The sequence below is a fragment of the Heterocephalus glaber genome, unplaced genomic scaffold, assembly GCF_053883595.1.
Source record: "Heterocephalus glaber isolate CG9 unplaced genomic scaffold, H.glaber_assembly_v1.0 deba00001442, whole genome shotgun sequence".
NCBI lineage: Eukaryota > Metazoa > Chordata > Mammalia > Rodentia > Bathyergidae > Heterocephalus > Heterocephalus glaber.
Genome location: NW_028258296.1, coordinates 24,453,291 through 24,475,726, shown reverse-complemented (window position 1 = coordinate 24,475,726; position 22,436 = coordinate 24,453,291). Strand labels below are relative to the sequence as shown.

General features: G+C 37.7%; 2 protein-coding genes across 3 annotated transcripts in view; one reads left to right on the top strand and one right to left on the bottom strand.

Annotated features, from left to right (window-relative positions):
- Window positions 1-1,859: 1,859 nt before the first annotated feature.
- Window positions 1,860-12,917, bottom strand: Gbp5 (guanylate binding protein 5). Its single transcript, XM_004841308.3, has 11 exons — window positions 12,727-12,917; window positions 10,849-11,057; window positions 10,284-10,411; window positions 9,025-9,134; window positions 8,569-8,765; window positions 7,902-8,144; window positions 6,607-6,887; window positions 5,298-5,510; window positions 4,116-4,218; window positions 3,659-3,840; window positions 1,860-2,160 (listed from the first exon to the last, which is right to left on the bottom strand). The coding sequence occupies exons 2-11, from the start codon at window positions 11,036-11,038 to the stop codon at window positions 2,047-2,049; spliced, it is 1,761 nt and encodes a 586-aa protein (XP_004841365.1). The 5' UTR covers window positions 11,039-11,057; window positions 12,727-12,917; the 3' UTR covers window positions 1,860-2,046.
- Window positions 10,278-22,436, top strand: part of Gbp6 (guanylate binding protein family member 6) — a 49,144-nt gene continuing 36,985 nt past the window's right edge. Inside the window, exons 1-2 of one of the 2 annotated variants that reach the window (XM_087213045.1) lie at window positions 10,278-10,440; window positions 13,849-13,960. The gene's annotated coding sequence lies outside the window, so the exon portion shown is untranslated. The remainder of the gene's footprint in view (window positions 10,441-13,848; window positions 13,961-22,436) is intronic. The other variant, XM_004841309.4, reaches the window with a different exon arrangement.

Below are 22,436 nucleotides of genomic sequence, written 5' to 3'. Positions count from 1 at the left end.
ATTTTATAATTTATGTTAAGTATTGTACATTTCATGTTTTCTACATTCTTCTAAATCTGTCATATTCCATAGTTTTAAAGAACAAAGAATAACAGTAATGCATATTAATAATTCTTCAAAAAAATAAATGCAATAAAACTCTACTAAATGTTCATAGGATTTTGGTGAGTAATGGATGAGTTGTTATAGTAACCACTACTGGCACACAATCCTGAATCCATATTAGATGGCATTAATAATTTCTTACAGTGTTAACTAATAAAGAAGTTATGTTTCCTGTTGCAGCTGTATAACAAGTTACCACCAACTTGGAGACTCAAAACAACAGCAGCTTATTACTGTACTGTTCTGGAAAGTAGAAGTCTATGAGACTAAAAGCAAAGTGTTGGGAGGGCTAAGTTCCATCAGAGGCTGTAGAGAAGAATTTATTTCAACAACATCCTTCTCTGAAAATTTGTAAAGAAGAAAAATCCCTTAATTTTGGTGGGCAACATACAAGAGAAAAAGCATTGAAAAAGATATCGGGTTCTTGTAATATAGTGTGGGCTGATGGTACCAGGCCATGGAATGCTGAATAAGTGAATTAGTTATGTTGAGTCTGAGGGTCTTAAATATGGGTAAAGATGGGTGTCACTGATAGAGAACAGTTGTTCTTTTTTACTATGATATTTCCTTGGATCTTAAAATGAATTATACACACCTTTATGATTTGTATAGCTTATAGAAGTAATTATAGAATATTGCCTCCCAAATGTTGAGTCAATATGCTGGTACTTTCTGAAGCTAATGTCAAGTCCAGAAATATAGCATACCCAACCATACCCAACCATATATGATATGAGTAGTTCAGTTTTCTATTCTTCTAAGAATAAAAAAAAAGTACAGACATTAACATTAATCTACTTTTCTTATACATAGAGCAACAGAAAAAAATTCAACTTTCTATCATATCGTTCAAATGAGAAATTCTTTAAATTAATAATGAATTTAAGGGAGACAAAATAGAGGGTTTTTTAATGTTCCTATAATTTTTTTTTTTTTTTTTGGTACCAGGGATCGAACTCGGGTCCTTGTGCTTGCAAGGCAGGCAGCAGAACCACTGAGCTAAATCCCCGGCCCTGTTCCTATAATTTTCAAAACGTATTTTATTGTAGTTAAACAAAACAAACAGAAAACAACCAAAAAGAGTGTTTTCATTCCCATCTTAAAGTATTTCTTAATCTCCTTTGGGAAATTCAGTCTTCATTATACACTTTTAACTACTGAGGAGAATAAAAACAAAGCAACAGAGTTATGGTTTAAAAAATATTTTAGTACTTAAAATATGTACTAACAGATATATTTATAAAATATACAATTTTTAAAAAGCAGCATGCTTTCACACATGGTGATGTAGCACTAATGTAAGCATAAAATTAAATGAGTTCCATCACATTTTTGCATCACTTATTTTCAAGCTTTATAAAAGTATAAGTATATAATAAACAATTGTTAAGTCTAAAAAAATTTATTTTCTATTAGAAAATGTACTATTAAGTTATATTTTTATTGAGGTTAAACATAAAGGAAAGCATTATTTTATTTTTTTTAATAGCCCTTCAGCTCTAGGACCTAATTTCCATTCTGGCGTCTTATCTTCTAAAATATCTTAATTTCATAATAATATGATTTGCTTTCCATTTAGAATTTCTCTATGCAGATGGTCTACTGACACTACTGACCAGCTGTGCCACAGCCATAGAAGAGTGGCCTTTATCAAGGTGAGAGTTGTATATTGTTTCTACTTTAGCACAGATACCTCCTCTGACAGCATTCAGCACATGTGCACCAGCAGGAGTGATGACCAGTGGAGCCCAAGATCTTGGTAGCATTCCATTTAATCCAGCCCCCAGTTAACTTTTAATACCCTAAACCAAATACAGAAAGTTAGACAGGAGGCATTGGAATTACTTAGATGATGATTGTCCCAAGTTTTATGTTTCTTGTTCCTTTGTGTCTGCAGTAAAAAAAGGAGAAAAAAAAAGGGAACCTCCAATATTTAGCACTTCAGAGCAAGATACAGTCATCAGATGGTGGTCTATAAGATCTCAAACGTTCTAACTCCTCTTGCTGTCTTCTGAGTTCAGCTTCAGCCAGTGCTCTTTGCCTTTCAGCTTCCTCCTAGAAGTGGTGAATAGAAATTACAGAGCTTAACAAATAGTATGACTAAGCTTCTTTTTAATTGCCCTAGTCATTTATTTGTCCTTGTTTTAGTCCACAGTGACAATAGACAGTCTCTGAAAATCTCTCTTCCATTCATGTACATCCAGCTTCCTACTGTAATTATTCACCCTCCTCTTTCTCTAGCTCCTGAAACTCATGTTCCTTTCCCTGAAAGGTTGGTGTGGCCAGAATTCTTTTCCAGTGCTCCTTTTACCTTTACATACACAATTTCTTTGAATTATCTTTGACATAGCTTGACCTCAATTCTCATTTTCCCACAGCAAGATGTTAGATATGTTTCTAGGTGAAGAAGCTGATACTAAAATAGATTGTCGAGATGACAATGAGAGTCAAGTGAGGAATCTAAGCCTTATATGAAGACATGTCCCAGGTCACCACACTTTTGGAGACAGAAGTGGACATCAAAAACCACATTGCCTGCTCATCCTGCCCTTCAGGAAAGAGCTACAATCTCAAGAATGTTTTGGAGTAGCTGCTGAGCAACCAATACCTGCAAGTAGGCTGGGAAATGGGGGGAAGAGTTAAGGTGTTGATTACCTCAGGAGCCTGCTCACAGAGGAATTTCACACCAGCTTTGCAAGGGTAGCAATGTTCTGGACCTTACTCACTGGAAAGGCAGTTTTGACAACTTAAGGGTTGTGTAATATTGGCTTTTAGTCCACCTTTGGGACCTAATTTGACTCTTCTGAAAACTGGGGGCACAGTGGTTCTGCTCCCCAGCAAATAGTTTACATGAGGGAGTGCATGCATAGGACTTTGTACAGTGCTTGGTGAATAAAAGCTGCTGCTGTAAGGCCCGGGATTTAGCTCAGTGGTTCCACCGTCTGCCTTGCAAGTACAAGGTCCTGAGTTCAATCCCCAGTAAACACCCCCCCAAAAATCCAAGAGCTGCTGCTGCTAAAGCAATGTTAAAACTAAAGGACTGGGTGTAACAAAATGCAAGTTAAAGTTTATCAGAACAAGATGATCAAGGGAAGGGCAGGAGCAAAGATACAGCCCTGGAAACTGATGTAGAAAGTGTCTATGATTGAGGCAAAAGATTGTTCAGAGCAATTAACGTGTTAAAGTAAAGACTATCATGGTCCTTCCATGCCTTAGTTTTTATTTAACAATTTATAGTGCTTATTCTACACCAAATACCATTTTGGACATAAGTATTAGTGCATTCAATTATCACAATAACCTTACAAAATATGTACAACCATTGCCTCTATTTTACATGGGAAGAAAAGGAGGCAGAGAGGGAAGAGAGAACTTGCCTAAACCATGTTTTTGGCAGAAAGTGGTGCCCAGTTTTGCACAACAGTCATGTTCCAGAGTGTTTGGCTTGAGCCACAAGTTATGCACCTCTCCTCTTTGCCAATGGCTCCTGCTCTCCTGCTTACAGAGAGAGGAGAGATGGGTACAACCCTGAGGTGAAACAATTGATAACTACCCGGAGCCGACGTTCCAGTTCCCTTTGCTGCTGTGCCAGAAAGTTTGCTCTTTCTATCTCCATCTGTCTCACTTGCTGCTGATGGAGCCTCTCCTTCTCCTCCATGATTCGCTGATTCTCCCTGGCAATGGCCGCCAGTCTTTCAGCTTCGGCCCTTTGAGCCTCTGCTCTCCGCTGAGCCTCTGTGGAAAAGGAAGAAAATAACAAGACCTCATTCTGATTACTGTGCCCTTTCCTTCTGCCTCCCACTCTTATTTCTTGTTGTTGCAACTCCATCAATGAATTTCCTTGCTTTGTTTTCCCTTTCCAGATAACCAAATTGTAGCTGATAGTGGCATACTCACATAGGACACATTTGCAATTTTTGTTCTAGATTAATGGTCTTGGATGGGCCTGGTCACATTTATTTTTAAATTTGGAAATTTCTAGTCTTGTGTTGCCTCCATTTTTGTCTTACCTTCCTTTTCTATTTCCTTGGCGGTGAGAGCCTGGTCTGTCTGAAGAATTGCATCACTCACAGATTGCTTGGACGTTAGGTAATTCTGCAGAACTTCCTCAGCCTAGGAACCCCAAAATATCCAGTCAGAACCAGAAAACGGTAATTTGCAGCGTTATAAACCTCTTTATTTGTTTGCTCTCAGCATCTTTTCCTCCTACTGGATGCTCAGCCAGCAGACGGTAGAACTGTCCACAAGTCTGTCCTGTTGCAGGTGTGAGTATGACTTGGGCCTTGACATCTGAGCGCCCATGGCTACTATTGAAACTAAATTAAAACCTTTTGATTTTAGTTTCTATGAGATAATCAAGTTTTGTTTTTCCTTAAATTAGTTTCAATTTTTGAGCTGTTCTGTGTAGTTAAAAAAGGAAAAAGTTCCATTGTGATGAGTAGTGAGGGTTGGAATAGAAGTCTGTTAATAATGGGGATGGTTCATTTTGATCCCCCAGCTATGCTAGAATGGTAATACATATGGTTTCCCATGAATGTTGCTTCATGTAATGACCAAAAAAATAGACAATAGGAAGTGGGGAGATAGATCTTTCTCAAAGGAGAAAAGGATCAAGAGAAGGAGAGAGGAGGGAGGGAAAGGAGGGAAAGGGAAAGAAGAAAGAAATTAATATGTGTTATGTACATGGACCAACTCCACACAAGCAATGTCAGCATAATGTACTGAAAACATGCATCAGAAAAAAGAAAAGAGATCAAGAGATGGATATGGATTTGGCTCAGTGCTTCCACCGCCTGCCTCGCAAGCGCAAGGACCTGAGTTTGATCCCCGGTAACAAAAAAAAAAAAAAAGAGAGAAGATGGATAGAGGGGAGAGAAAGTAAAGGGCAAGAAGATGAAAGAGGGCCGGGGATTTAGCTCAGTGGTTTCGCCGCCTGCTGCGCAAGTGCAAGGACCTGAGTTTGATCCCCGATAAGGAAAAAAAAAAAAACAAGATGAAAGAATTAAGTTGTATCATGTACATGTACCAGCTCCCCACAGGAATGTACTATAAACATGTATTAAACAAAAGGCCTCGGCAGAGGTATAAGCTTCATCTTTGTGCCTGTATACACGTGTTTTTGCTCTTGTCTTTACTGTTTTTTCAGAATGTTCCCTAAAGTTTCCATAGTTAATAGATAAAACTACTGATACCTGTGCTCCTTTCCTTGGCTGCTGATAGTAATTTGCCTTCAACTTTTCCATTTTTTGTAGGAAGAGATTATGTCCTCCTGGTTTAAAATAAATCCCCCGTTTCACTTTTTCTTCCAGAGGACCAAAAATATCCTGAAGTAAAGTCAAGCAACGTTCTGAAGAGGCTTCCTTGTTTTGCTCATAAATGTCATTCTTCTTCGCATCTAGTAGGGTCTTCAAAGGAATATAATCCCACAGAGATGTTAGCAAAAATTCAGTATTTCCAGGTATTGTTTTAAAAAAGAATACATAATCTTTTGTAGAAATTTAGTGGAATATAAGTAAAACTATATCTTTCCCACCAAAATTTGAAAAGTTTTAAGAATGAGACTCTATGGAAAACATTTAGGGCCAGAGATTTAGCTCAGTGGTGCCACCACCTTTGTCACAAGCGCAAGGTCCCAAGTTTGATCCCCAGTACCAAAATTAAATAAGTAAATAAATAAATAGCATTTAGTTTTGGGTTAGAAATTTGCTAAAACCAATTTTTCTTGTTATCTGTGCTTTAGATGTGACCTTATGAGGGCTGGGGATTTAGCTTAGTGGTTTTGCCACCTGCTGCTCAAGCACAAGGACCCAAGTTTGATTCCCAGCAACAAAAGAGTAAAAATAAATAAAAATAGATGTGACCTTATGAGTACTTACCCGTTAACCCCATGCCTGGATTTTATTTATTTACTTAATTTTTTTTTTTTGGTACCGGGGATTGAACTCGGGTCCTTGTGCTTGTGAGGCAGGCGGCGGAACCACTGAGCTAAATCCCCAGCCCTATGCCTGGATTTTAAATGCTGCCTGGTGTTTCACAACATTTTTTATTTTTGTGTTTTTCTGCCTTCAATGAGAAGGGAGAATTGGATAATTAACTGGAATGATATTTGGTAATTCTATTAATCCTGTATACACCATATTTTAGTAGATACATATGCCAATTTTGTTTCATTAGTAAAACACTAAAGCTAATGCTTTGTAAATACAATTTTGAAAGGAATAAAATCAATTCAACTTTCACCCGTGGGTATGACATGTTGAAGGTGAAGTATGTGCCTATGTGAAAGCTTAAAAATCTAAATTACCTAGAGTATTTACATGCTTTTTGATTTAAAAGTAATGGTAATATCATGGAGTGGATCACATGAGTGTCTGTTATTATTTTCAAGTTTGGTACTTGTTTTCTCAAGCTCTGTTTTACCATTCATAGACATTCTTTGCCTTCTATTAACCCTAAAGCCCATGTACTAGAACAATAATAATAATAGTAATAAGTAATTACCTGTAATTCTTTCTGGAAGCTTTGGTCCTCATCCTTGAAAGAGTTCTTTGTGAATATTTCCATGGCCTCCCTCTCACAGGCCCTGTGCAGGTCCAGCAGCTCCTGGAGGGTTTCTGTGGGCAGCTGCACCTTCTGGCCCATCTGCTGGTCATAGTGGGCCAAGGCCTTCTGCACTGCACCCAAGTTTTCTCTCTGGACCAAGGCCAGGACTGAGTTCTCCACGCAGGGCAGATCCCCACTGTTGATGGCATTGACATATGTCTGTGCCAGCTTCTCCAGAACTTCACAAAGGAAAAAAATGCTTATATTATTTGTGGAGAAAGAGTCCACGCTCCATATTGAGTAATTCTGAGAATGTCAACTTAGTGATTCATTACATGAAAGTTTTAGCCATTCTGGGCAGTATTCAAGCGGGTCAGATAAATTCCTTTGGAAAATTATGTAATTAGGAAACAAAGTCTTTCCTTCTTTGGGAAAAGAAACCATGTTCAGAGAAGATAACATGGTAAATCTCATGATGTATGTGATTGTCTGCACTCCGTAATTCTCTATAAACAAATATACTATAGGCCTTGCTCTCTAGTCTTCCCTTTTGCTTTGCCTCAGTTCCACTTTCTTTGGAATTTCTCTTTTATTTTATTATGGTAAAACTGGTATGAAAAATACCCTCTTTAAAAAAAAAAAAGGCAAATTAAGCAATTTTAGACCATGTCAATTTTCTTATTCTTGCTTGGAACTTCCTTGTTTTACTTCTTGTAAACTTGCAGTCAACTTCCGTTTATAACAGAAATTATTTACAGCATTCTGAGACAGAGATTTCTTAGGATAAACTATACCATGAAGCCAGCACTCATATCTTTTAGAGATCTAGACAATTTCCATCTTGGTTCAGCATTTGTATCAATGAAGTTCTCTTTCTACCAGAAAGATATATATCTTGGTTATCTTGTGCCTTTCAAAGACTTTGACATATCATAAGAGTCCAACATATTTCATGAAGAAGTGCTGCCAATCAATGTGGATTAGTGTAGTTCAACAATGGAAAGTCAATGAGTAAAACTCTTTTAACTTTATCCTACCTTCCTTTCTTCCCCTATCTTGTGTAGTTTTGGAGGCATTACTAAAAAATACTAGAAATACATTTAACATCCACTATAACTTTATAAAAAAAGGTGGCATATAATTTTCTGGGTGGTAATTACTTATGCATTTGTCACCATTGGTCCTACAAGAAGACTCATGTCTTTCTTATACTTTCCATTGAGTTGAAGGAAATTACCTAAATAGATACTCACGAGGTCCATTGACCATGATGCCTCCTGGAAGAGTCTTGGCTGTGGAGTGGCTGAAGATGTAAGAACAGAATTCTGCCACTTGTTGCACAAACTCAGGATACAGCTCATCATCATTCAGCTTCTCAAGCTGGGAAAGCTTCTTCTTGTTAGCAGGTGAGTCAAAGATAAAGCATTTCTTTCTTGGAAACAACTTCTTTATACAGAGACGGGGCAAATTGAAATTTTGAATTCTCTCATTGCTTCCTGTAGAAGGAAAATAGGATTATTTTTCTTATCTTTTTTAAATCTGGGACCAGGGATGGAACTCAGGACCTCGCATTTGTGAGGCAGGTGCAGTGCCACTGAGCTAAATCCCAGGCCCTAGGATTTATTTAGTATAGAATTTCCATTTACTATTTACCTCAAAGAAATATCCTTTTCACTAATGTTACTTAGTTTAACAGGTCTTTATAGACCCTAAGCAAAAGATTAAAGGTACTAATCAGGGAAAGTAAAAAAGGAAAGAAATTTGTTCCAAGAACAGAATGATGCATTTTAATATTGAATCTCTTAATTATTCTAAATTAATAATATTGATATGGAAAAATATACATTTAGCAACCTACAAAGAAGATACTTTATTGGACTACTTTATTTTTTTCCTTTTCGTAGAACCAAGCCCCCTTACCTTCTTTGAGTTTCAATGAGTTCTCCAGGTACTCATCCGGTGTGATGAGTTTTCCTTCTGTTTCCAGACCCAGGTAAAAATCTCTCAGAGTCCACACTAAGTCTGGAAAGAAGCTCAGTAAGTCAATGTTATCTTCAGTCTCATTAATATCAGGTAAGTTTCTTGTCCTGAGCAGATCTGTGAGTTCTGCCACATTGCTGACATGCAATTAAGGAAAGTTCACAAAAACAGGACATCTAGGCCCATATTTTATTCCTTGTCTCCCCAAACATCTATTTTCTCTCCACCATTCAACCAAATTGACATTTCATCACCTGTTAATATGGGGGCTGTCTATGGTGCACTTTCAAAGTTTATCAAATTTTTATTTTTGTGATTTGCAAGATCTTGTATGCACATAGCTGGTGAATGTAGATCTTTCTGGTTTTGCCTCCATCCTGCACCACAGAAGGATACTAGAGTAGGTCAATAGCACCCTGGTCAATTTTGTTCATGGTGTTGTATACAAAGGTGCTGCTCAGCAGGATAGCCAGTGCAAAGATCTGGGCATCATTCTTATCATCAACCTAGAAGTCGGAACAGATTTAATCATGTCTCATGACATTACCAGATAATCAAGCCCTGAAAATAAGATTCTTACATACAAATGTTAAACAAGACAAACAAAAGTCATTGTCAGACACATGAACTTAGTGTGGTCTTCTCATTGATGAGTTTATACCTACTTATACATTGTTAACTCATTCTTCTTTTAACTGCTGTTAGATATTTTCAAAATGAATATTCAAATTAATTATTGTGGAAGTCCATGATAGCCAGCACCATTATGGGCTGGGTGATGACAGACAAGTTCTTCAGAGCTTCTTGTTTAACTATTTAAAATCAAGGTTTTTTTAGGGTCTAAAAACTTGGCCTATATGTATAATACACAGATATATCTATTTTATTGAGTAATTATTATTCACAAGGCTCACTGGGAAAAATGCTTTGATTTGTACCACTTAACCATTTCCTGAATAATTTGACCATAACCAATTTCAGGCTACCAAAGTAAACTCACTAAATTCACATTTGGGAAGAGATATATACAATTGACTTATATGAGCCAATTCTTGCACAAATCTGAATCTTTCTCTTAAACACCCAATATAATTCTTCTAATACTGATTTTGCTGTATGCAGAAGATGCTTGACTTACAAATTCAATTCGTTAATGAGGGCTCATTGTAACTCAAGTTGATCAATGAAGGCACGGGCTTCTCTATACAGCCTTCAAAATCTCTCTCCTGTATGCAGGCAGATATCAGTGTCCTTCAAGAGACACTGGCCCAGAATTTCTCAATTAACCCCATACAGGAAAAGATGTTGTAGTGTTCAGAACTCTTTAAGGGTTAAATCTGTATCTGTGACCATCTGGAAGCACAAGTGGCCAGTATTTGACTTATAACTCAAGACTTTGGTGATGTTAAAACTAAAATTCTGGTCATAGCCTAAGTTGTTCATATGACCAGCCAGTCATAACTTGAGGATCCACTGTAAATATATTTCCCTTCAATCTTTTATAATTAAAAATAGAAAGAAAAAAGGGGATATACCCTAGTCAAGAAGTATGTGTTTAGAAAAAAACAAGATACAACAACAACAGCAAAAAAACCTTCCCTGTATAAACATCCAAAGATGAAAAGGTTGGTGACAAAATAATCTTTCTTCTTTACCTTCTCTACATCTCCCAGGCCCTCGGTGTCAAGCAGAACTAGGGTGTGGCCTGGCTTCTCAGGATGAGGCACACACCACATCCAGATCCCCTTGGTGTGGGACTGCACCGTGGAGCCAACAGAAAAGCCTGCAAAGGACAGTTTCCCCGTAATGAAGGTAGGACTTAAAGAAACCAAGATGAGAAGATAGCAGAAAATACAAGTATTGATCTGAATTACAACCGAAGAGTGGGAAAGTAATATTAAATACTATAGTTTGGAGGTTTTAAAATATAATATGGTTTTAAAATTTTAGTTGTATTTGGAAATTATTTCATTGATATCTTACTCAACATGGAGGACAATTTAAGGCCAAAAGCAAAACATAACAAAACCAAACAAAAAACAAAAGTATCAGAGACAAAGTGCTACCTTGTATTTCCAGGGAGATAAAAGACCAGCTGTGGCCCAAACATTGGCTTTCAGTATTCATCCATGTCTTTTTCTCTCCTCACACCCCCATGCTGGATGGTGACATTGTAGGTGGATAGAAAGGGATCACCAAAGCTTTGGTGGCAGCACTCACCTTTTCTTTTCCCAGCCAGCTTGTTCATCAGGTAGGATTTGCCTGTGCGGTAGAGGCCCACGATAGCCACCACCACGACGGGCTGGGTGATGGCAGACAGGATCCCCAGAGCTTCTTGTTTAACCACCAGCTTCTCTTCAGTGTTCTCAATGAGGCACAGTGGCTCTGACATGTGGATCTCTGGTGCCATGTTCAGTGTGTTTTCTGGTCTATAAGAGCAGAGGTAGATTGAATCAGATTTAGAATTTCTAGGCCTTGCATTCAGAAGATGGAGTCATAGCATTTTCCAGTATGAACAAAAGTTTTGTGTACATCAACAAAACAGAGAGAAAACTTGTATAAGTTGAAAAGTTATAAAAATATTATGAATGTAGTCTATTTCAAACAGCATAACTAACATCACAACATTCAGCTGCTCTTACGATCCGTGTGTTTCATTCAATTTATCATAGAGAACTTTGCTTTTGGATTCAGAAAAAGAAAGCTTTTCACAAGACATCAAATGGAAAACAGCATAGAACTGAAAAGATGTATTTTTCACCCTGGGTCTATGTAAAAAGTTAAACATTGATCTGTTAATTAATTGTAATAGTGAATAAGGACCTTTATGAATAAATGGTTCATTGTTTGATCTATGACCTTTGGACAATTTCTAGGGATTTTAAAATGAATTCTTTCTTCCTACCCCAAGTAGTTATGATCATTTCAGTGGAATGAAGAGACACAGAACTCCTCCCTCATATTGCCATCTAAAAAGTGAAACCAGCAAAATTTATTTCCACAAATTCTGTGAAAATACCTGACCATGAGAACTCATAAGAAGGGACCCTTGCAAGGACTTGGAGGGTGTGTGTGAGAACAGTGCCTGACACTAGAGCAACATGAGCTTCACAGTGAGCATGAACTCAGCGAGGTGTGAGTGCACAATCGCAAGTACTAGAAGATGCTAAAATGACTATGAAATAAGGATTAGGAAGTTAGGAAGCAGTTGCTAGATAACAAGTAGTTCAAACTAATATCTGAATTTTCAGCAGCACATTTCTAGGTCTTCTTTTTTCTGTTTTCCATTTGGTAAAGGTGAAGAATGAGAGATTGGCAAGAAAAGGGAAGAAAAGGAGCAGAGGAGGCAGAGGATAAGGACCTGGCAGTGAGAGAGAGAAAATTCAGAAAAGAGGTGATGATTGAGGCTAGAGCCCGGCCAGGAATTCAGGGGACATTTCCAGAGTGGAGGAAAATGTTTGAGGTCACAGGGATGCCTGGGACACAATGTGCTGCTCTTAGTATTGCACGGCAGGAAATTCCTTTGTAGGCTCCTTAGTAAAACACAGGGCCTAGATTCTGCTGGTGAGGGGTAAGGAGTAGGTGGGTACTAAAAAAAAAAAAAAATCACTAAGCCTGCACTACTTCTTAGGGAAGAAATCTGATTTGAAAACAAGTACAGACGCATGACTAAAAACAGTAGGTTGCTTTTGTGATCTTTTCTCTTTCTCTCTGGCTTCCTACATATTTTTTCTCTTTGTCCCTACCAATCTGGTGCCTGTTCACCACCATCACATTCCTCTGCTTTCCTCTCCTGAAAACAGCAAGCTCATCAGTGATCTTGGTAATTTATTTGTGTTCCCATCAACACAATGTCAAGCAAGAGAAAGTCAACACAAGCACAATAGTGTAACTAAGGGACCTGCTGCCTTGCTAGAGTCTGGATTTCATCTGATCACATGTCCCATCTCAAGCTCAGCTCCAGCCTTTCAGGGTTGTGGTGGTTTTTAAAAGTAACTGTCCTTACAAACCCCTTGACCCTGGGTTTAGAGTCTGCTTATCCCTGAGCAGAGTTCCTCCAGAGCTGGGGAAGCTGCTGAAGGGAAGTCAACGTCTTACCTGATCTTTCTTGGTGGAGGTCTGGCTTCTCTCTTCTGTCTTTCACTGGCTTGTTAGAGTCTTATTTACCCCTCCAATGTTGTAAGGCTTTCTGGATTTCCCTGATTTACCAAAGAGAGAATTGTACAACAACCTTTTAACGGATTTACAATTATGTGAAACTGAAAGTACTTAGTCCAGGGTTGTGAATCAACAACCGTAAAAGGAGTTTCTGGTGCTGTGCCAGAGGCAAGGTTTGAGACGGTTGCTCAGCCAGAACCTTCAAATATTCTATTGTGTTAGAAGAGGTCTTGGAAACCATTTGATCCTTTAAAAAGTACCCTTAGATATAGAATATGACAGAATGATATTTAAGAATGGGGAGCAGTTTGAGCAACCTAGAATGAGGAGACATCATCTAGTTTTAAATTCTGATTTCATAAAATAACAGGCCCACTTACAGTGCAGCTGTGATTCTTTGGGAGATGCAGAAAGTGAGGGGAAGGGCACAACTCACACACTCATGAGCACCTGGCACCTGGTACTCACACCAGCACATAGTCAGGAGGGCATACCCTGCATTGTACAGGTGGTCCAGAGCCAGTGCTGACTACATTCCTGTCATAATGAACATCTCCCATAATTTCGTAGAAACTTTGTCGCTTGTCTCAAATCATAGGACTACAAGTTTAGTTTTTCCAAGCAGCCTTGATTCCAAACCTCCTTCAAGAACCACCTTACTATGCTGCTCCTCTGTGTTTGCAGAGTGAATAATTGTAAAAAATAATTGCTTTATTTGTGTATTATTTTGTAGCAGCTTCCTATGTTATAAGTAAAATCTGTCCTAATTACAACCATGCAAATTAAAGAGCACTGTGGACAACTTACAATGGAAACAAGAAGTCTGGGGGAGGGGACTATGTTTTAAATATGGTTTGATTATTTACTGTAAACACTGAACTCAGTGTGTTGATATTGAAATGTGCTGAAACCTTTAAGAAGTACAGCCTCGTGGGAGGTAATTCAGATTTTAAGAGAGATTACTTTTGTTTTGGCAGTGTGCTGTGGTTCTTGTAGAAAATCCCAGTGTGTGTGTGTGTTTAAAGTGATCTTGACTGGTCCTTCTTTCTGTCTCTTTCTCAGTGTAGGCCTTTCTGACATGACACCATCCACGCTGTGTAATGTACCCAAAATGCCCTCACTAGAGGCCAAATAGATGGGAACAGGCACTCTTGGACCTTCAGCTTCCAAAAAGGTGAGCTAAGTAAATCTCTTTTCTGCATAAAAAGCACCCAATCTCAACTACTTTATTATTTTTATTTATAATAACACAAAACTGACAAAGGCTAAGTATATTTCTGCTCCAGTTCCCTAAGCAAGTCACAACAGTGGGATGAAAATTTTAAATTCTTTAAATTCTATGCTCTTTCATACCTTCCTCATTGCTTGTATAAGGAAAGAAGTGAGAAGGGAGAAGGGAAAGACTTGCATGGTCCTCGGCTGATCCCACCATGCTCTGGTGTTGGTCCACACCTAGAAGCCAGTGTCTGAAATTTGAAAAATGAAGAGAGACTCTCTCTTTTCTTTTCCTCTCACACTGTGATCTTTTAAATTTTTCTAGTCAAGTATCTTTTTAATTTGATCTAGAAATAAGATTCCCCTGGGTCTTTCAGTTGCTGGTCATACCTATATTCTCCTTGTCTCAGAGTCTTTATGCCAGCAGCTTTTTTTTATTCATTAAGTTTTTTGGTATGTTTTAGGTATACAATATAATCATCATTGGGAACTTGTATCTTTATGTAATATATCTTGGTTCTTATTTTTTTCCCCATTCCTCTGCCCTTCCTTCAACCCCTCTACCTCTCTCTATTTACAAAGGCTTTGTTTCCATTTTTTCCTTTTTTCGTATTTTTTCCTTTCCCTTCTTTCCTTTCACCTACCCCTCCCACTTCCCCTTCTCCTTCCCCTTTGGACCTTTTCTTCCTATTTCACATTATCTATTATACATTTTGCTCCTCATTTACATTTTCACACCAGAGAAACTGTTCGATATTTACACATGTGTAAGCTATAAGAGATATTAACCTTTATTTTTTTGGTGCGAACTCAGGACCTTGCACTTGCCAGACAGGCGTGGTGCCACTGACCTATATTCCCAGGCCCTGCCAGCAGCTTTTTGCATCTGACTCTTACCTCCATTTTGGCAAGGTTGGTTCTTTCTGAGTACTTTAGGTCTCTGAAAATGGGCATGTTCTCAGAGATGTCTGACATGATTGGTTTCTTTTCAATCGCCACCCCATTTTTATTTTTAAATTTCCATATTGACTACTTGCAATTCGAATTCATGACACCAGGAGCTTCATGAAATCAGAGCTATATTCCCAGGATATAGAAAAGTACTTGGCAACAAATGTACAACCCTAGAATGCATAGCAAGCTTAGCAAGTAGAGTCAGGATCTACTCTCTCTCCATCACAAAGGCACTTTGACTAAAGTTTCACTAATGGTGGGTATGGCCAACGAGGTGGGGCTCCCTCTTCCTTTGTTTTCTTGATCTGCAAACTCTAAACTGGTAGATACCAAATTTCTGGTAACTGTACCCATTCCTGGAATCAGCCCGCTCACAGAGCACAGAGTGTAGCCTAGGCATGGGGGGTTGAGAATACCTGGCCTCACTGAAATCACACTGGTTCCTTTCTCAGATGCAGTTTCCATGTTGACAGAGGTTCATGGGGAAGACCAGCAACTGGCCCTTACCCTTGTGTTTATGATATAGTTCTTATCTGCATTTCCAGATGTTCAGTGTGGTTTTCACAGCAGATTGTCCTGTCACACTTTCCTGGCAGCTGCTTGATTTGGAGTTTCTTCAAAGAATCAGTGTGTTAAAAGAAGTTCAGATTAGGTTCCTTAATGGCTCTATGTTTTACCACATGTACTGAAGTTTTTTTGTTAATGTATGTTTTCTTCTTTATTTTTCCTAAATTTGAAGTCTGAGTAGTCCTGTAATAAATGAAACATCCCAGGTCTTCTCCACTTTTATTCATGATTGGAAGAGCTCTGGGGTAATTCGGAACAACTGGAAAGTATTTTCATGTTGGACACAGGCCAGATGGAAAGTGAAAGTATGGCAAGCTCGTAGTTTCTGGGAAATAGACCGATGTCAACAAACCCATGAGTTGGGAGGAGTGTATATTTTGTTTGTGCCAAGAAACTGAAAATTTTTCTGGGCACTTTTTCTGGGCATGAGGAAGCTACATTTTCTCATTTTCATGTTAACTTAATTTGCAGTCTGTGGTATTCTTGTATTGTTCTAATTCACACTTGCAGATCAGATTAATTCACATTTTAGTATATATGTTTGGAGGTTTCAAAGATTGTTCCAAAGATTGTCATCCCAAGGACAGAAAGACTGAATTTCAGGTGTGGAATGCTTTCATAACAAAGTGCTTTTCACGTAAGGAACTCTGTGCAGGTGCTCCAGAGAATGCAGCAGCAGGGACTCCAGCCGTCAGCAGGATTCACAGTCCCATCTAGAAGGGAGGCAAGACCCGCACGCTAAAAAGACAAACCAGTCTGTGACAAACCAGTCTGCGGCCGTGTGTGGAGGGCAGGTGCACTTAATACACAGCTAGTGCTAGTGCTGAGTGTACGAGGACTCACAGACACGGTACATTCCTCACAGGACTTAGTCCAGTATATGAGATAGACCTGTAATGAAACCAAAGTGCTGGAGAGGAGAGGAAGGGAGGAGTACAGGATACTGAAATGCAGTGGCAATTTAGTTTGAAGTCCACTATGTGAAATGCATTTAATTTATTAAATCATGGTCCAATGGTTTTCTTATTTATATTTAAATTTGTTTTTGACCATCTGTTGTTTTCTTTTTATTCTAGTAAACTCAGAAAAATAGTAAAAACATCTAACCCTAATATATATTTTTTCACACTGTAGTGAATTCTTTTCCATATTGACTCCTCTGAATCACATGGTTTTGCAGATATTATTTTAATTCTTTTCATTTCAGAGCATGGATTGTTGCTTTATTTATTTAAAACTCTTTGTTTGCTTGATTTTTGAGACAGGGTCTCTTTGTGTACCCCAGGCTGGCTATGTACTTCAGATCCTTCTGCCTCAGCCTCTTAAGTGCTTGGATTATGGGTTATGCCACCATTCCTAGCTCTCAAAAACCTTTTTTATTCTTTCATTATTATTGGGTAGTCTCCTACATTTCCATTCAAATTCAAACCCTGATTGGTTTATCAATGCATTAATGATTTTATTTCTTTTAAATTATGCCAAAATGTATAATATTTACTATCATAAACACCATAGCTGTACATTTCAGTAGTGTTAAGTATATTTGCATTTTAGTGCAACGGAATATAGAATTTTTTGCTTTGCAATATAGAAGCTCTGCACCTATTAATTTACTGTTCCTTAATGCTCTACTCCTTTATTATTGACAAACATCATTCTATTTTGTTTCTAAGAGTTTGATTGTTTTATTTATATCATTGTGGTGGTTAAATTTAGATGTCAAGTTGACTCTACTGAGTGATAGCTAAAGGACTAATAAAGTTTTATCTTGAGTGTGTCTTTGAGTTTGCATTCAAATAGACTGGCATTTGAGTCAGTGATCTGAGAAGGAAGGTCCACCAAGTCAGTTGAGGGACTGGATAGAGCAAGAAGACAGGAGAATTTAGAGGTCTCATCTGAAACTAGGATATAATCTTCCCCTGCCTTTGGACACCAGAAATTCAGGTGCTCAGGCCTTTGGACTTGGATAGAGCCAATTCCTAGCATCCTAAGATCTGTACCTTGCTGATGGCCTCTCATGAGACTTCTCAGCTTTCATAAACATGGAAACCATATCCCTTAATTAATCTGTCTATAAACCCTATTGTTTCTGTGTTAATAGAGAACGCTGACTGATACACTCATATAACTGCATCCTATAGTGTTTGTCTTTCTATGCCTTCACTTGTTACAAAGTATTCAAATTCCTTCCTTGTATTACTGATACTTGTAGTTCTAGAGCCAAGTGCCTGAGGCAGTTAACTTATGAAGAGGTACAGTTTACTTAGCCCATAGTTTGAAAGCTCCTATTTAAGAGGTATGACCTGTCTGGTTGGGCATCTGTCCACAGCAGCACATCTTGGCAGGTGTGCTGTCAGAGTTAGTGCTCACATCTGGAGCTAGGAACTAGAAAGAGAAGATTGGTGGGAACCTCCCAAGTCCCTTTTGCAGTTACTCTTGTGATAACCTAAGGGTATCTCTGATGCCTGATTCCTATGGGTTTCTAGCACCTCCCAGTAGTGCACATAGAGAACTCAGCCTTAGCATACGGACCTCTGGGGGACCATCATCCAAACCATTGCATATATGATTAGCCTGCCATAGTATTACCTAGTTTTTGAAGCTGAATAATATTCCATCATATACACATAGTATATTTTGTTTTTTCCTTCATCTGTTGATAGACATTTGGGTTACTTCAGCCTCTTGTCTATTGTGATTAATGCTTCAATGAACTTGGGGTCCAAATATCTCTTGGCACCTCTTTTCAGTTCTTTTGGATAAATATCTAGAAGATTGCTGGATCATAGTAATTCTGTTTTTCAAAGAACTTCTATAGTGTTTTAAATAAATTTTCTGTTCCCACCTTAATTGGGGAAAGCTTATAGTTTCTCCCCACCCTTTGCAGTGCTAGTTCTTTCCTTTTGTTCTAAAAATGACTCTACTAATGGGTATTATGTGATATCTCATTGTGATTTTTCTATGTTTCATGCCAAGAGGTGTTGTCATAGTTATTTTTCGTGTTGCTGAGACAAAATACCCAACATCCAAAGTTAAGGGAGGAAAGGTGTATTTCAGCTCACAGTTTGTAGAGTTTTCAGTTCATAGTTGGCTCGGTCCAAGGCAGGAGGGCATGGTAGAGGGGCATCACAGAGGAGAAATAGTTCATAGCATGGAAGGGCAGGCAGAAGGCAACAAAACAGCAAAACAGCAAAGCAGCAGCAGGTGCCTGCCTTTTGATTTTATCCCTTCTGGGCTACTTGTCCTTTGGGTGGTGCCACCCACACGCAGAATGGGCCTTCCTATTAGCCACACCCCAAACTACGCCAAACCAATCAGTGGACTAATTTAGTAATCATATATCCTTAATCCCAGCATCATGAACTTAATCCAGCAACTTGTGAAAAGCCTGACCTATGACTGTATGAAGCCTTGGGGGGACATCTAATGGGTATTTAGTATTTTTTCAGGAGCTTATTGGGCATTGTATATGTTCATTAGAAAATTATCTATACAAGTTGTTTACCTATTTTCAGTTGTTTTTGTTGAATTATACAAATCATTTATATATTCTGAATATTATTTCTCATCCTATGTGACTTGCAAATGTTTTGTCACATTCCATAGGTTTTCTTTTGACTATGTTATTTCTTTTGAATTATGAAACTTTTAAAGTCATATATGTGTGTGTGTGTGTGTGTGTGTGTGTGTGTGCGCGCGCGCTCAAAATGTAGGGTGAAGATTTATTTATTTTTTTCCCCCATTAAGTTTATTGGTACATTTTCAGTATAAAATACAGTTACATTCATCATTGGGATCTTGGTTCTTATTTTTTTCCCCTTCCCTTGCCCTCCCTTCGCCCCCTCCACCCTTCCCTATTTGCAAAGACCTTGTTTCCATTTTTTTCTTCTCATATTTTTTCCTTTCCCTTTTTTCCCTTCCCCTACCCCTTCAAATTCCCCTGCTCTATTAGACCTTTTCTTCCTGTCACACAATATCAGTTACACATTTTTAAAATTACAATATTAAGATCTAGGAGACATTACCACAGATTTTACAGAATTTAAAAGGATATAGAAAGCATATTACAAAAATCTTTTTTGAAATAAATTTGACAACTTCTAAGAAGTACCTTGGAAGACAAATTAATGAAACTAACTCTAGAGGAAATATAAAACTTGAATAGCACCTATTAAAGAAAGTATATTCCTAGCTTGAAAACCTACCTATATGACAACAGCAGGCTCATAAACATTTTAACTGATAAATTATATCAAACAATTAAAGCAGAAAACAATGGAGCACTTCTCCCCTCATTTTAGGAACTCAACATTGTGCTAATCCTAAAACTGGATAAAGATAATAGACGAAAAAAGTATGAACATAGATAGAAATTTGTTTAACAAAACAAACTATTGGAAGTCAGATCTGGCAGGATGTAGAAAGTGGTTTTGTTATAGGGATGGCAGTGTTGGTTCAGCATTGGAAGATCCACCCCCCAAAATCATCATTTAAACAGAGGAAAGGAAAAAGCCATATGATCCTGTCACTAGTTGGAGTAAAAGTATTGGACTAAATTCTACAGCTGTTCATGGTAAAAGCTATCAGGAGCCTAGAAGTAGAACAGAAACTTGTCAACAGATTAAAGACATGTATTTCATACTTCCAGTGAGAATGCCTTATATAAATGGAGAAGATAACAATGCTTTCTCCTTAAGGTGGGGAACAAGGGCAGATATGCTTACTCTTTATCTGTCCATTAAACTTTGAAACCTAGGCCCCACCAAAATAGTCTGGCAATAAAATGATACAACTAGGATAGGATTGGCACGGCAGAAGCAAAATCTTTATATGTAGATGAAATGATCATCTACAGAAAAAATACTAAGAAATCTCTAGGAGCCCCTAGAACTTGTACTTGAATTTAGCAAGATTAGAAAACACAAGGTATATATAAAAATTCATGTCTGTGTATACTTCCTATAAATGAAGAATTAGATATTGAAATTTAAAAGTTATGTGGGAGTACAAAGGACCTAGAAAAGTTAAAAACAAAAACAGTGTTGGAAGACATTTAGTACCTAATTTTAAGATTTCTTCTAAAGCTACAGTAATCAAGGCAGTGATGGTGTAAGGAAAGACAGATAGATCATTGGAATAAAACAGAGAATCTAGAAATAGAACCACACATATATGGTCCACTGAGTTTTGAAAAATTATTTAACATTAGCATTTTATAGAATATAAACTCAAATCAAGAGCCAAGGAAAAGATAGTGTTTTCAGCAAATGGCACTAGAACACCTGGTATCCGTATATAAAAAATTAACCTCAACCCTTTATTTCCATACATAAAAATAACTTGAAGGGATCTATGAACCTAAATATGAAAACCTAAAAGTATAAAACTTTAAGAAGAAATTATAAGGGAAAATGTTTATGAATTCAGGGTAGGCAAGAACTACCTAGGATACAAAAACCATGATGTATAAAAGAAAAAAATTGATAAATGAGATTCCATCAAAATGTAGAACTTTAAATGACATCATTAAAATGAAAAGTAGTCCTTTAACAAACCATATTTACAATGCATATAACCTATGACCAGAATATATAAAGAATTCTTAACACTCATTAATAGACAACCCAATTAAAATGTAGACATAAGATGATGATAAATAGCCAGTATAGCACAAGGAATGGTGTGCAATTCTAGAATCAGAAAAATACTAATCAGTACAATAATAAGATTGAATTATACACTCATTAGGAGATGAAGTTAAAAGTTTGAAAAGCCTTGCCCTGACTTTTTCTTTTTGTTGGATTCTCCCCCTTTGCATTTAATTTGTCAGGCCCAATGGATTCATTCTGCTGGGCTTCCTGGGGTTGTGATCCTCATTGTCTTTTCCTAGGGTATTGTCTAAAATATTTTGGAGTGTCGGTTTGGTATTTGTGAAGTTCCTGAGGTGCTCTTTGCCATGAAAGTATCTTATTTCTCCAACAATTTTGAAAGATAGTTTTGCAGGGTACATCAATCTGGGTGGGAGGCTGTTTCCTTTAGGGCTTGAAATACATCACTCTAAGCTCTTCTTGCCTTGAGGGTTTGCATTGAGAAGTCTGCTGTGATTCTGATGGGCTTTCCTTTGTATGTGATTTCTTTCTTTTCTCTAACCGCTTGTAGAATTTTGTTCTTCTGTTGGATTTCTGGAATCCTAACTATTATATGCCTATGTGTTGATTTTTTTTGATTAAGGCTAGCTGGAGTCCTATATGCCTCACTTATCTGTATGTCAAGTTCTTTTCCCCTCCTTGGGAAGTTTTCTGCCATCACTTGTGTGAACAGTTTTTTTATGTCATCTGCACTCTTTCCTGTTTCTTCATTGACTCCAATTAGTCTTATCTTATAGTTCTTTGCATCATCTAGCAGGTGCCGGATTGATTTCTCATGTTCCCTTACAATTTTAAAGCAATTTTTCTTTTCCTCCTCACTAATTGCAATCTTATCTTCTATATGTGAAATTCTATCCTTACATTGGTTCATTCTGCTGTGCAGACTTTCAATGGAGTTTTTAATCTCTTGGAAATCTGTATCTGTTTTATGGATTCCATTTGTTTCCTATGTTGGGATTCCATCATGTTCATCAGATCCTCTATTTTTTTTATCTGTGTCCTCTCTAGATTTATTAATCATGTCTTGCACCATGCGCAAAATCTTTGCTGTTATCTGAGTAATTATTTCTGATTTCATTTTTCCCAGATCCTCTTTTGTTCACAGTTCAGAGAGTCCAGGTGGTTGAGTATCAGATTGTTCCATCTCGTTTCCCTTTGAGGTTGCTGTAGGTGATCTGGAACTCTGTTTTTGAGGCTTGTTTATGTGTTTTCTCATTTCTATGGGGTGGGGGGAGTGCTTTTGGTACCCACACCGCTCACCTTCTC